The 14,268-nt window shown below is 50.1% G+C and overlaps 1 protein-coding gene across 1 annotated transcript; it reads left to right on the top strand.

Moving 5' to 3' along the window:
• Nucleotides 1-306: 306 nt before the first annotated feature.
• On the top strand, nucleotides 307-10,898 carry LOC308147927 (serine/threonine-protein phosphatase 2B catalytic subunit gamma isoform-like; the record flags this gene model as incomplete). Its single annotated transcript, XM_080521317.1, has 3 exons — nucleotides 307-1,023; nucleotides 2,253-2,377; nucleotides 10,787-10,898. Coding segments are annotated over exons 1-3 (265 nt in total), but the record flags the coding sequence as incomplete, so codon positions are not given.
• Nucleotides 10,899-14,268: the final 3,370 nt, after the last annotated feature.

The following is a 14,268-nucleotide window of genomic DNA, read 5'->3' as shown; positions in this document are numbered from 1 at the left end:
TAATCCAACGTGGTACTTTTATTTTGACAGTCACCCTAATACCAATCCAACGTGGTACTTTTTATTTTGACAGTCACCATAATAACAATCCAACATGGTATTTTTATTTTGACAATCCCCATAACGATCCAACGTGGTACTTTTATTTTAACAGTCACCATAAATAACAAACCAACGTGGTACTTTTATTTTGACAGTCACCATAATAACAATCCAACATGGTTCTTTTATTTTGACAGTCACCATAATAACAATCCAACGTGGTACTTTTATTTTGACAGTCACCAACGTGGTGGTCTATCCTCTCGTTGTGTGTGTGGCTTCATTAAAATAACAACCAACCTAGCATGCTAATCACAGCGTGTTCCACCGTATCCATGGAGACCAACGTTTTTTTAAAACGTCTACTCTCATGTCAGGAACTTGACAAGAGGTTTGCTTGTTTTTCTTTCCTCAACTTTCTCGTCACTGAAGCGTTTTGCTGGGGAGCCGTCGCGGCTCATCAAGGTCCAGCGGCTCCAGTGACGTCACGCTGGTTCAGGCTGGAATAAGAACCGAGAGGCAGTTCTGAGGAGTGTTTATCATGACAGTGTGACCCTGGTACCCCTTGAAATGAAGGTGACTCAGCGGTTGTGTCGGCAGGTTTCTTTGTAAAACAGTCCTGTGATGGTCCTGGTGTCTGAGTTCAGCCGTCATGATCTTCATCACACATAGCGTGACGGTGGAGACGCCGGTCCTTCAGCCTCTGGGTTTCCTTTAGAACTCCGTCGCTTCCTGAATCCTAACCAACGGTTGTGCTGTGCTCTCTGGTTTGCCCCCGAACAGCGGTGCCGTACCCTCCCCAACACAAGCTGACCGTCAAAGAGCTCTTCCAAGACGGCAAGCCGAACGCCGAGCTGCTCCGCAACCACCTGGTGAAGGAGGGCCGGGTGGAGGAGGACGTGGCTCTGAAGATCATCAACGACGGGGCCAACATCCTCCGCCAGGAGAAGTGCATGCTGGAGGTGGAGGCGCCCATAACAGGTAGGCGGACGGGAGCGCAGCGTGTCGGAGCCTCTGCCGGGCCGAGTCTGGAGCCCAGCAGGGGGGCACCGGAGAAAGACCAGGCTTCAGCTGGAGGTCCAGGTTCACACTTCGTGTCGCTCTGCATCCTTCACCAAGACACGCAATCCCTTTCAGTCTTAGCACTTCACTTCTGTCGCCGACCTTGACCTTTGTTATTTGAAGAGCGTGTGCTGAGCAGGACTGAAATTCCTCCGATGTGACGGCATGAAGCCCTTTGAAGGAGGCGGACCAGTCATTCAAGACCCGCTGTAAAAAGACACCCCTACCCCGGTGTTATTATTATTAGTATTATTATTATTATTACTCTGCTGTGATTCCCGGTGAGAGCCGAGTCTGCTGGCAGCCGGCGTGGCGCCCCCCGGTGGCAGATCACACGGCCTGCAGGCTCCAGAGCCTCACCTCCACAGCCCATATATATTCTCGTGGACTCGGTCCAAAGCGGTCAAATCCAGCCGCCACGATCCACATCTGCTCTTTAAGCCGCCGTCCTGAGGGAACTCTGACTGTCCTGGTCTGTTTAGGAGCTTCAGGAGTTGTTGTGTTTTGGATCAAGTCGGTCACTCGGCCCTGCATGTCCACCTGCTGCCGTCTGTCCCACATACCAACCACTGCTGCTGTCAGGAGTCCTAATGTTATGGCTGTGTGTGTGTGTGTGTGTGTGTGTGTGTGTGTGTGTGTGTGTGTGTGTGTGTGTGTGTGTGTGTGTGTGTGTGTGTGTGTGTGTGTGTGTGTGTGTGTGTGTGTGTTCGTGTGCGCTTCAACAAAGACACACTGTAAAACGACATGTTTTTCTTTTTTGAACTGAAGCTAAATATGCGAGTGGCTCCAGTAATAATAACATTTGATGGAGGTGAGCGAGCTGACGGAGGCAGGATGAGTAACTAGTCCTGCAGCACCACCACCAGCACCACCACCAGCACTTTCCTTGTAGTTCCTGATGCTCCACTACTTCCCCGGGGGAAAGTGCAGAGTTTATTCACAGCGACTGTCTGCCCGATGGCGTTTCACCTCCTCCAATAACCAACAATTCTAGGGATTTGGACCAAAACAGCAAAAAAACCTGCAGGGAAGTCAGAGCTGCTTGATTCTGCATCAGTGTCACTGAACACAGAAATGTTTTTCCTTTGTAGTAAATGAGGAACCGGCGAGAGGAGAGGTGTGAAGCTCTTGTGTTTGTGTGTGGGCAGTGTGCGGCGACGTCCACGGGCAGTTCTTCGACCTCATGAAGCTGTTTGAAGTGGGGGGGTCGCCCGCCAGCACGCGCTATCTCTTCCTCGGAGACTACGTGGACCGAGGATACTTCAGTATTGAGGTGAGACACTGCGCCGTCCCGGGCTCCGTGCTAAATGTCCCCCTGTTGTTTCGCGGAGAGCTGAATGTGAAGAACCGGCAGCCGCACTTCTTCGGGGATTTTCACTGGAAAACACGGTTCCAGCTTTGTCCATTTCTTTGTCACGGTTGAAGTTGTCCAGCTCCACTCGCGATTTAAAACCAAATGTCTCCTGGTTAGAGGACTGAGACAAAACTACGTATTTCAGGTTGCAACTGAACAGACCTTCTAATTTTGTTATTCTTGTTCCCGCATGAGTGGCAAGGAGCAAAGGTCACTATCCAAGGTGGCCATTCAATCTTTCTGCCCTTGTCCTTGTCCTTGTCCTCCTTGTTATTGATTTATCGGGATAGAGTTTTTCCTCAGCTTTAAAATGAGGTATTACTTGTGTTGCTACGTGGACCAGCAAGCGAGCTACAAATGTTTTTTGTGGATTTTCTACCTGGGACCTTCATGTTTAGCACAAGTGGGTGACCTCCCCAAGATGGCGGCGCTGTAGACACGTCACACACGGCACCGTGAGGCATCTAGTGTTCAAACCCACCGGCTCCTTTTTTTACTCAACGAATTACCTCCTTATATATATTCTGATTAAACGACGACCAAGCTCAGCGTCGCAGCGTTTCGTAAAGCGGCAACGTCAGAAACACCGAATGCAACGCAGCTGGCCTGTGGTTGGTGGTACACACACACACACACACACACACACACACACACACACACACACACACACACACACACACACACACACACACACACACACACACACGCGCAGCAGATAATAAAATCTATTAAAACATACATAATTGTAAACCAGCTCAAAGACACGAGAAAATAATTATTTAAGATAAAAAGCTAGAGCTGGAGAAGACAGATGCAGGGATAAGAGGAGAGATGCCATCGTAAAGAACTAATTGGGTATATAGAGATACAAAAGTAGATGGAGAGAGAGAGAGAGAGAGGAAGAATAAATCAGCTTGTTGCTCGGTGATCATTTACAGGAACATTTGAGAAAAAGCCCTCACGTTGCCTCCTGTGCAACAAAGAAGCCAAAGTTAAGACTGAGCTTCATTGTGAGTCAGAATAAATGACAGTAAAACTGACATTCACACTCCTCCCACACCGTAGCCTGCTTTTTAATTAATTTTTTCATATCCAATCTTGACCAACTTCATGGCCATCTGGCTCATTCACTGTCTTTTATTTATTTAGTTTTTTTGCAGCAGCAAGTTTTGTCAGAACATTTTCACTTGCCAGTTTCAGTGATGCCTCTTGTTTAACACTTCAAAGTGTTACTGGACTGGGGAATAATGGAAAACACACGCAAAGTACATGAAAATGTTGACTTGTTGAAAGTGGGTCACCTTTGAAAGGTGTGAATAAAAGCAGTGCAGTGGCTGATTTCAACCCCTTTCCTGTGTGAACCGAGCTCTGGAGGCGACTGCGGATACAAACCGTCAGACGCTGGCGTTTCACCGCAGCCTCGATTTGGCCATCTGCTCTCGTCCTGGTCGTCGCCACAAAACGGTGATTCAAAAGACTAGCGGGAAAGGGTCAAAGGTCAAAAACGCCGGGGATCTGAGGTTGAAATAAGGAGCTTAAGATAACGACGGCTTATTGGCTCGTGCGGCAGCGACCCTGGAGGGTGAAACGGCAGCATCTCACAAAAAGTCACACCACCGTTCATTTTGATTTACTTTCACATTGAAAACTGCTGTTTTGTGTCTATTAGAGCTGAGCGGTCTGTTTTTGAACCGTATCGTCCAATCAGCACCGTCTTTCTTCTGAGACGAACACATTTCATCACTGCCACATGTTACTGTCATTAGCATGACTGATACTGTCATGCTAATGACAGTATCAGTCACTTTAGTCATGTGTAGCATGTAGCATCACTTGTGTGTGAGCCTGAAAGTAATTCTTTAGCATGTAGCATGTAGCATCACCGGTGTGTGAGCCTGAAAGTAACCCTTTAGCATGTAGCATGTAGCATCACTGGTGTGTGAGCCTGAAACTCTTTAGCATGTAGCATGAAGCATCACCAGTGTGTGAGCCTGAAAGTAACTCTTTAGCATGTAGCATGAATCATCACCAGTGTGTGAGCCTGAAAGTAACTCTTTAGCATGTAGCATGAAGCATCACCAGTGTGTGAGCCTGAAAGTAACTCTTTAGCATGTAGCATGAAGCATCACCAGTGTGTGAGCCTGAAAGTAACTCTTTAGCATGTAGCATGTAGCATCACCAGTGTGTGAGCCTGAAACTCTTTAGCATGTAGCATGAAGCATCACCAGTGTGTGAGCCTGAAAGTAACTCTTTAGCATGTAGCATGTAGCATCACCGGTGTGTGAGCCTGAAAGTAACCCTTTAGCATGTAGCATGTAGCATCACTGGTGTGTGAGCCTGAAACTCTTTAGCATGTAGCATGAAGCATCACCAGTGTGTGAGCCTGAAAGTAACTCTTTAGCATGTAGCATGTAGCATCACCGGTGTGTGAGCCTGAAAGTAACCCTTTAGCATGTAGCATGTAGCATCACTGGTGTGTGAGCCTGAAACTCTTTAGCATGTAGCATGAAGCATCACCAGTGTGTGAGCCTGAAAGTAACTCTTTAGCATGTAGCATGAATCATCACCAGTGTGTGAGCCTGAAAGTAACTCTTTAGCATGTAGCATGAAGCATCACCAGTGTGTGAGCCTGAAAGTATCTCTTTAGCATGTAGCATCACTGGTGTGTGAGCCTGAAACTCTTTAGCATGTAGCATGAAGCATCACCAGTGTGTGAGCCTGAAAGTAACTCTTTAGCATGTAGCATGAAGCATCACCAGTGTGTGAGCCTGAAAGTAACTCTTTAGCATGTAGCATGTAGCATCACTGGTGTGTGAGCCTGAAACTCTTTAGCATGTAGCATGAAGCATCACCAGTGTGTGAGCCTGAAAGTAATTCTTTAGCATGTAGCATGTAGCATCACTTGTGTGTGAGCCTGAAAGTAATTCTTTAGCATGTAGCATGTAGCATCACCGGTGTGTGAGCCTGAAAGTAATTCTTTAGCATGTAGCATGAAGCATCACCAGTGTGTGAGCCTGAAAGTAATTCTTTAGCATGTAGCATGTAGCATCACTTGTGTGTGAGCCTGAAAGTAATTCTTTAGCATGTAGCATGTAGCATCACCGGCGTGTGAGCCTGAAAGTAATTCTTTAGCATGTAGCATGCAGCATCACCGGTGTGTGAGCCTGAAAGTAACCCTTTAGCATGTAGCATGTAGCATCACTGGTGTGTGAGCCTGAAACTCTTTAGCATGTAGCATGTAGCATCACCAGTGTGTGAGCCTGAAAGTAACTCTTTAGCATGTAGCATGTAGCACAGCTCAGTTAGGTGCTGAGGAGGTACTGGTAAACTACTGAGCGACATTGAGCAAACTCTGCTGGTGATAAAGTTGCAGGTGAGGAAGTTGTTCGTGATGACGTCATACAAACTTTATTTCTCCTCTTAATATTTTGTCAGAACACAGTTTACAGTCTGTCTTACGTTTGTGGTTGTCATTGATGTTAAAGAATCTCCAAACTACTGACGCGTGACGTCAGGCAATATTGTGTCTGGGAGGTTTTCATGAGTCGCCTCCACAGTATTGGACCGATACTGGTGCAGATATCAGTTCATTCCTAATTGACATGGCAACCATTGACTCGTTAATTGTTTTTCTGTTTTCTTTTAAAAAAAAATCAGATTTCTTCGTAAATTTTTGTATTTATTTCTTTTCTCTTTTCCTGAGGGAAAAGCCTGACGAGCTATTTAAATCATGTCAGTTTGACCATTTTCTCTTTATCATTTCTTTTAAGTATTCTATCCATCCCTCTTTTTTTGAGTTTTCAGTAAATCCTTCTGCTCCTGCTTTTACCTAATTGATCGCTTTTTAGCCTGGAAATGAGACCAGTTTTGAAAATCAGTGCGGAATGCAAATTAAAAAAAAAAATAAAGGAAAATGTTGATTCCCAATGGTCTTCTGAAAGCTTCATTGGAGCCGCTACAGAGAAGCTGAAGAGCCACAGGTCACAGACCCCTGAATCAACAATGCTCACTGAGGAACTGAATGGAATAAATCTGCATGTTGTGTAGAACAACAAACAAACAGCAACAACGTGGTAAATTGTGATCTAAAAGCCAGAGGAAGGCGATTTGCTTGTCTTTAAAGGCCATAGAGCTCACTTCACTAACACATAAGACAGATATAGGAGAGGGGATATCAGGATGTGGTTACCATGGCAACGTGGAGAGTCACCATAGTCTGCTGGAGTAGTGCACGACCATCGGAGGGCTGCAATTTGACAATGTCTGCTGTGTGTTAGTGTGTGTGTGTGTGTGTGTGTGTGTGTGTGTGTGTGTGTGTGTGTGTGTGTGTGTGTGTGTGTGTGTGTGTGTGTGTGTGTGCAGTTTCCTCCTGGACAAGCAGTGTTCTCTACGTCACCTCCATCCACACGAGCCACGCCCCCCTTCTCTCCCGCCTCCACACATAAGAGATAACGTCCCCCCCAACCCTCAGCCAACACATTTACCTCCGGTGCCCCCCCCCCCCCCCCCCCCCCCCCCCCGCTTCCTTGGTAGCCGAATCTCTCCCCTATTTCATGTTCTCCTTGGTTTCTTGTCCATTGTCGTCGGTGTGAAAACCCCTGCTGCTTCTGCTTACCTTGGTCCAGTGGTCTGAACGCAGGAGGTGGGTGGTGCAGGTGGTGGGTGGTGCAGGAGGTGGTTGGTGCAGGTGGTGGTTGGTGGCAGGAGGTGGTTTGGTGCAGGTGGTGGTTGGTGTAGGAGGTGGTTGGTGCAGGTGGTGGTTGGTGCAGGAGGTGGTTGGTGCAGGTGGTGGTTGGTGCAGGAGGTGGTTGGTGCAGGAGGTGGTTGGTGCAGGAGGTGGGTGGTGCAGGTGGTGGTTGGTGCAGGTGGTGGTTGGTGCAGGAGGTGGTTGGTGCAGGAGGTGGTTGGTGCAGGTGGTGGTTGGTGCAGGAGGTGGTTGGTGCAGGAGGTGGTTGGTGCAGGTGGTGGTTGGTGCAGGAGGTGGTTGGTGCAGGAGGTGGTTGGTGCAGGAGGTGGTTGGTGCAGGAGGTGGTTGGTGCAGGTGGTGGTTGGTGCAGGTGGTGGTTGGTGCAGGAGGTGGTTGGTGCAGGAGGTGGTTTGTGCAGGAGGTGGTTGGTGCAGGAGAAACGCAGTGGGCTGAGTGTAGCAGCTATTGAACGGTAAAGTCTGGTCTGATGCTGCTTTTCAAAGGTTTTTGGTTTATTGTTGTTTATTGTTCAGTTAGCAAGGTGGAGTGTAGGGAAGGGGGAGCCCCCGGCGGCGGTCGGGTAGGGGGCGCCCCCGGCGGCGGTCAGGTAGGGGGAGCCCCCGGCGGCGGTCGGGTAGGGGGCGCCCCCGGCGGCGGTCAGGTAGGGGGAGCCCCCGGCGGCGGTCGGGAAGGGGGAGCCCCCGGTGGCGGTCAGGTAGGGGGAGCCTCCGGCGGCGGTCGGGAAGGGGGCGCCCCCGGCGGCGGTCGGGAAGGGGGCGCCCCCGGCGGCGGTCGGGAAGGGGGCGCCCCCGGCGGCGGTCAGGTAGGGGGAGTCCCAGGCGGCGGTCGGGAAGGGGGAGCCCCCGCCGGCGGTCGGGAAGGGGGAGCTCCTCACGTGAGAACAGATCCCTCTCTGTCACAGCTGGTCAGACGAGGCGACAGCCCCTGGTGACGCAGTGTTTCCATACGACAGGAATCCAGTTCCTTTCTCTTCAAGTCTCCCTCTCAACGTTTTCAAAGTCATGTCCTTTGCGTTTCAAAAATGCTCCGTCTCCATGGAAACAAGACTTTCTGGAAGCGTTCAGGTGTCTCCTTGTTGATGGTGGAAATGCTGCTACTGCTCACACTCACTCATGCTCACCCTCATGCTCACAATCACTCATGCTCACCCTCATGCTCACACTCACTCATGCTCACCCTCATGCTCACACTCACTCATGCTCACCCTCATGCTCACAATCACTCATGCTCACAATCACTCATGCTCACAATCACTCATGCTCACCCTCACTCATGCTCACACTCACTCATGCTCACACTCACTCATGCTCACCCTCATGGTCACACTCACTCATGCTCACACTCACTCATGCTCACCCTCATGCTCACACTCATGCTCACACTCACTCATGCTCACCCTCACTCATGCTCACCCTCATGCTCACACTCACTCATGCTCACCCTCATGGTCACACTCACTCATGCTCACCCTCATGGTCACACTCACTCATGCTCACACTCACTCATGCTCACCCTCATGCTCACACTCATGCTCACACTCACTCATGCTCACCCTCACTCATGCTCACACTCACTCATGCTCACCCTCATGCTCACACTCATGCTCACACTCACTCATGCTCATGCTCACCCTCATGCTCACACTCACTCATGCTCACACTCACTCATGCTCACACTCACTCATGCTCACCCTCACTCATGCTCACCCTCACTCATGCTCACACTCACTCATGCTCACCCTCATGGTCACACTCACTCATGCTCACACTCACTCATGCTCACCCTCATGCTCACACTCATGCTCACACTCACTCATGCTCACCCTCACTCATGCTCACACTCACTCATGCTCACCCTCATGGTCACACTCACTCATGCTCACCCTCACTCATGCTCACCCTCATGCTCACACTCACTCATGCTCACCCTCATGCTCACACTCACTCATGCTCACCCTCATGCTCACACTCACTCATGCTCACCCTCATGCTCACACTCATGCTCACCCTCACTCATGCTCACACTCACTCATGCTCACCCTCATGGTCACACTCACTCATGCTCACACTCACTCATGCTCACCCTCATGCTCACACTCATGGTCACACTCACTCATGCTCACCCTCACTCATGCTCACCCTCACTCATGCTCACCCTCACTCATGCTCACACTCACTCATGCTCACCCTCATGGTCACACTCACTCATGCTCACACTCACTCATGCTCACCCTCATGCTCACACTCATGGTCACACTCACTCATGCTCACCCTCACTCATGCTCACCCTCATGCTCACACTCACTCATGCTCACCCTCATGCTCACACTCACTCATGCTCACCCTCATGCTCACACTCATGGTCACACTCACTCATGCTCACCCTCACTCATGCTCACCCTCATGCTCACACTCACTCATGCTCACCCTCATGCTCACACTCACTCATGCTCACCCTCATGCTCACACTCACTCATGCTCACCCTCATGCTCACACTCATGCTCACCCTCACTCATGCTCACCCTCACTCATGCTCACACTCACTCATGCTCACACTCACTCATGCTCACCCTCATGCTCACACTCACTCATGCTCACCCTCATGGTCACACTCACTCATGCTCACACTCACTCATGCTCACCCTCATGCTCACCCTCATGCTCACACTCATGCTCACACTCACTCATGCTCACCCTCATGCTCACACTCACTCATGCTCACCCTCACTCATGCTCACCCTCATGCTCACACTCACTCATGCTCACCCTCATGCTCACACTCACTCATGCTCACCCTCATGCTCACACTCACTCATGCTCACCCTCATGCTCACACTCATGCTCACACTCACTCATGCTCACCCTCACTCATGCTCACACTCACTCATGCTCACACTCACTCATGCTCACCCTCATGCTCACACTCACTCATGCTCACCCTCATGGTCACACTCACTCATGCTCACACTCACTCATGCTCACCCTCATGCTCACACTCACTCATGCTCACCCTCATGCTCACCCTCATGCTCACACTCATGCTCACCCTCACTCATGCTCACCCTCACTCATGCTCACACTCACTCATGCTCACCAGTTCTTCTGCACATGCTCAGTAGCTGGACGATAACAACGTTGGCTCCAGAGGTTCATGACTCTATGTTCCTCTTCGTCTTTAGCATTAACTATTTATAGCCACACAGTGTTTCCTAATGGTTGAAGCTGTTTGAGCCATCCTATCAATTTTTTATTTCTTTCCTTTTTCTTTTTTTTCTTTTATTACTTTTTACTTTTACCTCTTTCCTTTTTTCTGTTGTTTCTTTTCCTCAAATTCCTCCGACTGCTTTAATTTATCTAGCTGTCTTGAATGTTTGAAAATCAGTGTGTTTCCATTACACAATGTGAAAGTTTCATGGCGCTGCAGACCCCTGAACTGAACACATTCTTCATCAACAAATTCCACAAAACTCATAAGCGCAGTTATTACTTTTTGAAAGGAGTTTTCAAACCACTTCAATAGTGTTCTAATAACAGACCACAACCCTTCCCGATTGTCTCGGTCAAGATGTTGAAGGTCCAGTATTTCCTGATGATATTAACGATTGTTTCTTCGTCTGCAGTGTGTGCTCTACCTCTGGTCGCTGAAGATCAACCACTCCAGCACACTGTTCCTCCTGCGTGGGAACCACGAGTGCCGGCACCTCACGGAGTACTTCACCTTCAAACAGGAATGTAAGTGGAGCTCCTGGCCGCCGTCTGAAGGCAGAGCGGCTCTAATGTGCTTCAGTCCCGTCGGGACGCAGAGCGCAGGACAGAGGCTGGACTCGCTCTGGCAGAGCGGCAGCATTTCTCTTCACTGTCACGTTCCACGGCCACAACCGTTTAGAAATATAGTTGTTGGTTTTTTTTAAAGAGGAGCTTTACGCCAGGAAAAATACAATGCTGTGGTGAAATATTGTCCAGTTCAGCAGGACGTGTTTCTTGTCCAGAGGACAGGATGTCTGTAGGAGCGCTCGTTTTGTCTCTGAGAATTAACCCTAACCCTTGAGCATTACGTAGTGGATTTCTGCTCCTTTCACTTTATTTCTGGACGTGACTGAATCAAAAGCTTCGACATCAGGAGGAATGGAGGTGTAGAATGATAGAATGCAGCTCTACAGCCGTTTCCATGGTGACCTATGTAAACATGCTGATTATTCGCTTTCACATGACGCCATTAAAAAGGCTCATTTTAAGGTAAAAAAAAAATCCAGCTTTCATTTCCAGTAGTATGTCGTTTGTTTAGTAGTTGCTGATGAACAAACGTCTGGCTTCATTATAAACATGTTCTGTGGTAGAAAATAGTGGAGGTTCTCATAGCGGAGCGCCCCCTGCTGCTTCATGCAGACCTCAGCCTGCCGTCATAGCAACATACAGGACCTGGAAGTGAACTGAGTTACAATCATGTTACCATGGAAACACTGAAAGAAAACTACTTCTCGGTTCTAGATCCTACCTGGTTCAGGGGGTCCAGGGCGTTTCAACCTGTGGCTCTGAAGCTTTCAGAAAACCATACAGAAATGAACATTTTAAACTCTTTTTGTCCCGTTTTACTCACCTACCATTTTCAATTTAAATAAAGAGAGCCTTAAAGAAAATTACAAAATTGGAAAAAAAAATAGCTAATACCACCTTAAATTATGTTAAAAAAAACAAACAAACAAACAAAAAACGGCTAAAATCAGGTTCACAAGCAGCTGAAAATGCACTGAAACCATCCTAAATAGTAATTGAAAGTTCATGAGTGCAAACCTTTGTACGTATATCAAAACTACACATGGAAGTATTTAGACTGTCGGCCTCATTTTCAACGTCCAATCTGATTTTCAGCTCCACTTAAATTTGATTTGGCAGAAAGAGCAAAAAAGAAACGTCTTGGTCAGAGAGGTTGCAGACCTGTGCTGTTTGAAATAAAAGTAGATTCAACTGACCAGATGGAGGTGAAGAGAAAGATTCTATGTTATTCCTCGTGTCACACCTCCAACTCCAACCACCAGTAACTTTGCAGTGCAGGTCTGAACATCCGCTAACCCTGACCCACCCTAACCCTAACCCACCCAAACCCTGACCCACCCTAACCCTGACCCACCCTAACCCAAACCCACCCTAACCCTAACCCTGACCCACCCTAACCCTGACCCACCCTAACCCAAACCCACCCTAACCCTAACCCTGACCCACCCAAACCCTGACCCACCCTAACCCTGACCCACCCTAACCCTGACCCACCCTAACCCTAACCCTGACCCACCCTAACCCTGACCCACCCTAACCCAAACCCACCCTAACCCTGACCCACCCTAACCCTGACCCTGACCCTGACCCACCCTAACCCTGACCCACCCTAACCCTGACCCACCCTACCCCTAACCCTGACCCACCCTAACCCTGACCCACCCAAACCCTGACCCACCCTACCCCTAACCCTGACCCACCCTAACCCTAACCCAAACCCTGACCCACCCTAACCCAAACCCTGACCCACCCAAACCCTGACCCACCCTACCCCTAACCCTGACCCACCCTACCCCTAACCCTGACCCACCCTAACCCTGACCCACCCAAACCCTGACCCACCCTACCCCTAACCCTGACCCACCCTAACCCTAACCCAAACCCTGACCCACCCTAACCCAAACCCTGACCCACCCAAACCCTGACCCACCCTACCCCTAACCCTGACCCACCCTAACCCTAACCCTGACCCCACCCTAACCCAAACCCTGACCCACCCAAACCCTGACCCACCCTACCCCTAACCCTGACCCACCCTAACCCTGACCCACCCAAACCCTGACCCACCCTACCCCTAATCCTGACCCACCCTACCCCTAACCCTGACCCACCCTAACCCTGACTCTGACCCACCCTAACCCTGACCCACCCTAACCCTAACCCTGACCCACCCTAACCCCGACCCACCCAAACCCTGACCCACCCTAACCCTGACCCACCCTAACCCTGACCCACCAAACCCTGACCCACCCTAACCCTGACCCACCATAACCCTGACCCACCCTAACCCTGACCCTCCCTAACCCAAACCAACCCTGACCCACCCTAACCCAAACCCACCCTAACCCTGACCCTCCCTAAACCTGACCCACCCTAACCCAAACCAACCCTGACCCTCCCTAACCCTGACCCACCCTAACCCAAACCCACCCTAACCCTGACCCTCCCTAACCTGACCCACCCTAACCCAAACCAACCCTGACCCTCCCTAACCCTGACCCACCCTAACCCAAACCTACCCTATCCCTGACCCACCCTAACCCAAACTAACCCTGACCCTCCCTAACCCTGACCCACCCTAACCCTGACCCACTCTAACCCTGACCCTCCCTAACCCTGACCCTCCCTAACCCTGACCCACCCTAACCCTGACCCTCCCTAACCCTGACCCACCCTAACCCTGACCCACTCTAACCCTGACCCTCCCTAACCCTGACCCACCCTAACCCTGACCCACCCTAACCCTGACCCACCCTAACCCTAACCCTGACCCACCCTCACCCTAACCTCCCTAACCCAAACCCAGACTAACCCTAACCGTCCCTGACCCACCCTAACCCTGACCCACCCTAACCTAACCCTGACCCACCCTCACCCTAACCCTCCCTAACCCAAACCCAGACTAACCCTAACCGTCCCTGACTAACCCTAACCCAGACCCGCCGATAACCCAAACCCGCCCTAACCCCAGACTAACCCTAACCGTCCCTGACTAACCCTAACCCAGACCCGCCGATAACCCAAACCCACCCAAACCCAGACTAACCCTAACCGTCCCTGACTAACCCTAACCCAGACCCGCCGATAACCCAAACCCGCCCTAACCCAAACTGACCCTAACCCTGACCCTGACCCAGTGCAGGGCAGTGAGTGAAGGATCCTGCCGTTTCATCATTCAACTGAAGCGGCTTTTCAAATGAAACGTCTCATTTATAGAGTTTCAAAAGAAACGGGGGAAGACTAAAACCTCCGCCGGCTTTTAAGATCTCAGCAGCTCGATGTCCTCCTGACCCCGTCTGACCTGTTGTGGGTGGAGGAGCTGCGCTTG

The sequence above is a fragment of the Blennius ocellaris genome (assembly GCF_963422515.1).
Source record: "Blennius ocellaris genome assembly, contig: SCAFFOLD_391, whole genome shotgun sequence".
Taxonomy (NCBI): domain Eukaryota; kingdom Metazoa; phylum Chordata; class Actinopteri; order Blenniiformes; family Blenniidae; genus Blennius; species Blennius ocellaris.
The sequence above is the reverse complement of the archived record's forward strand: the minus strand, read 5'-3'. Positions and strand labels throughout refer to the sequence as shown.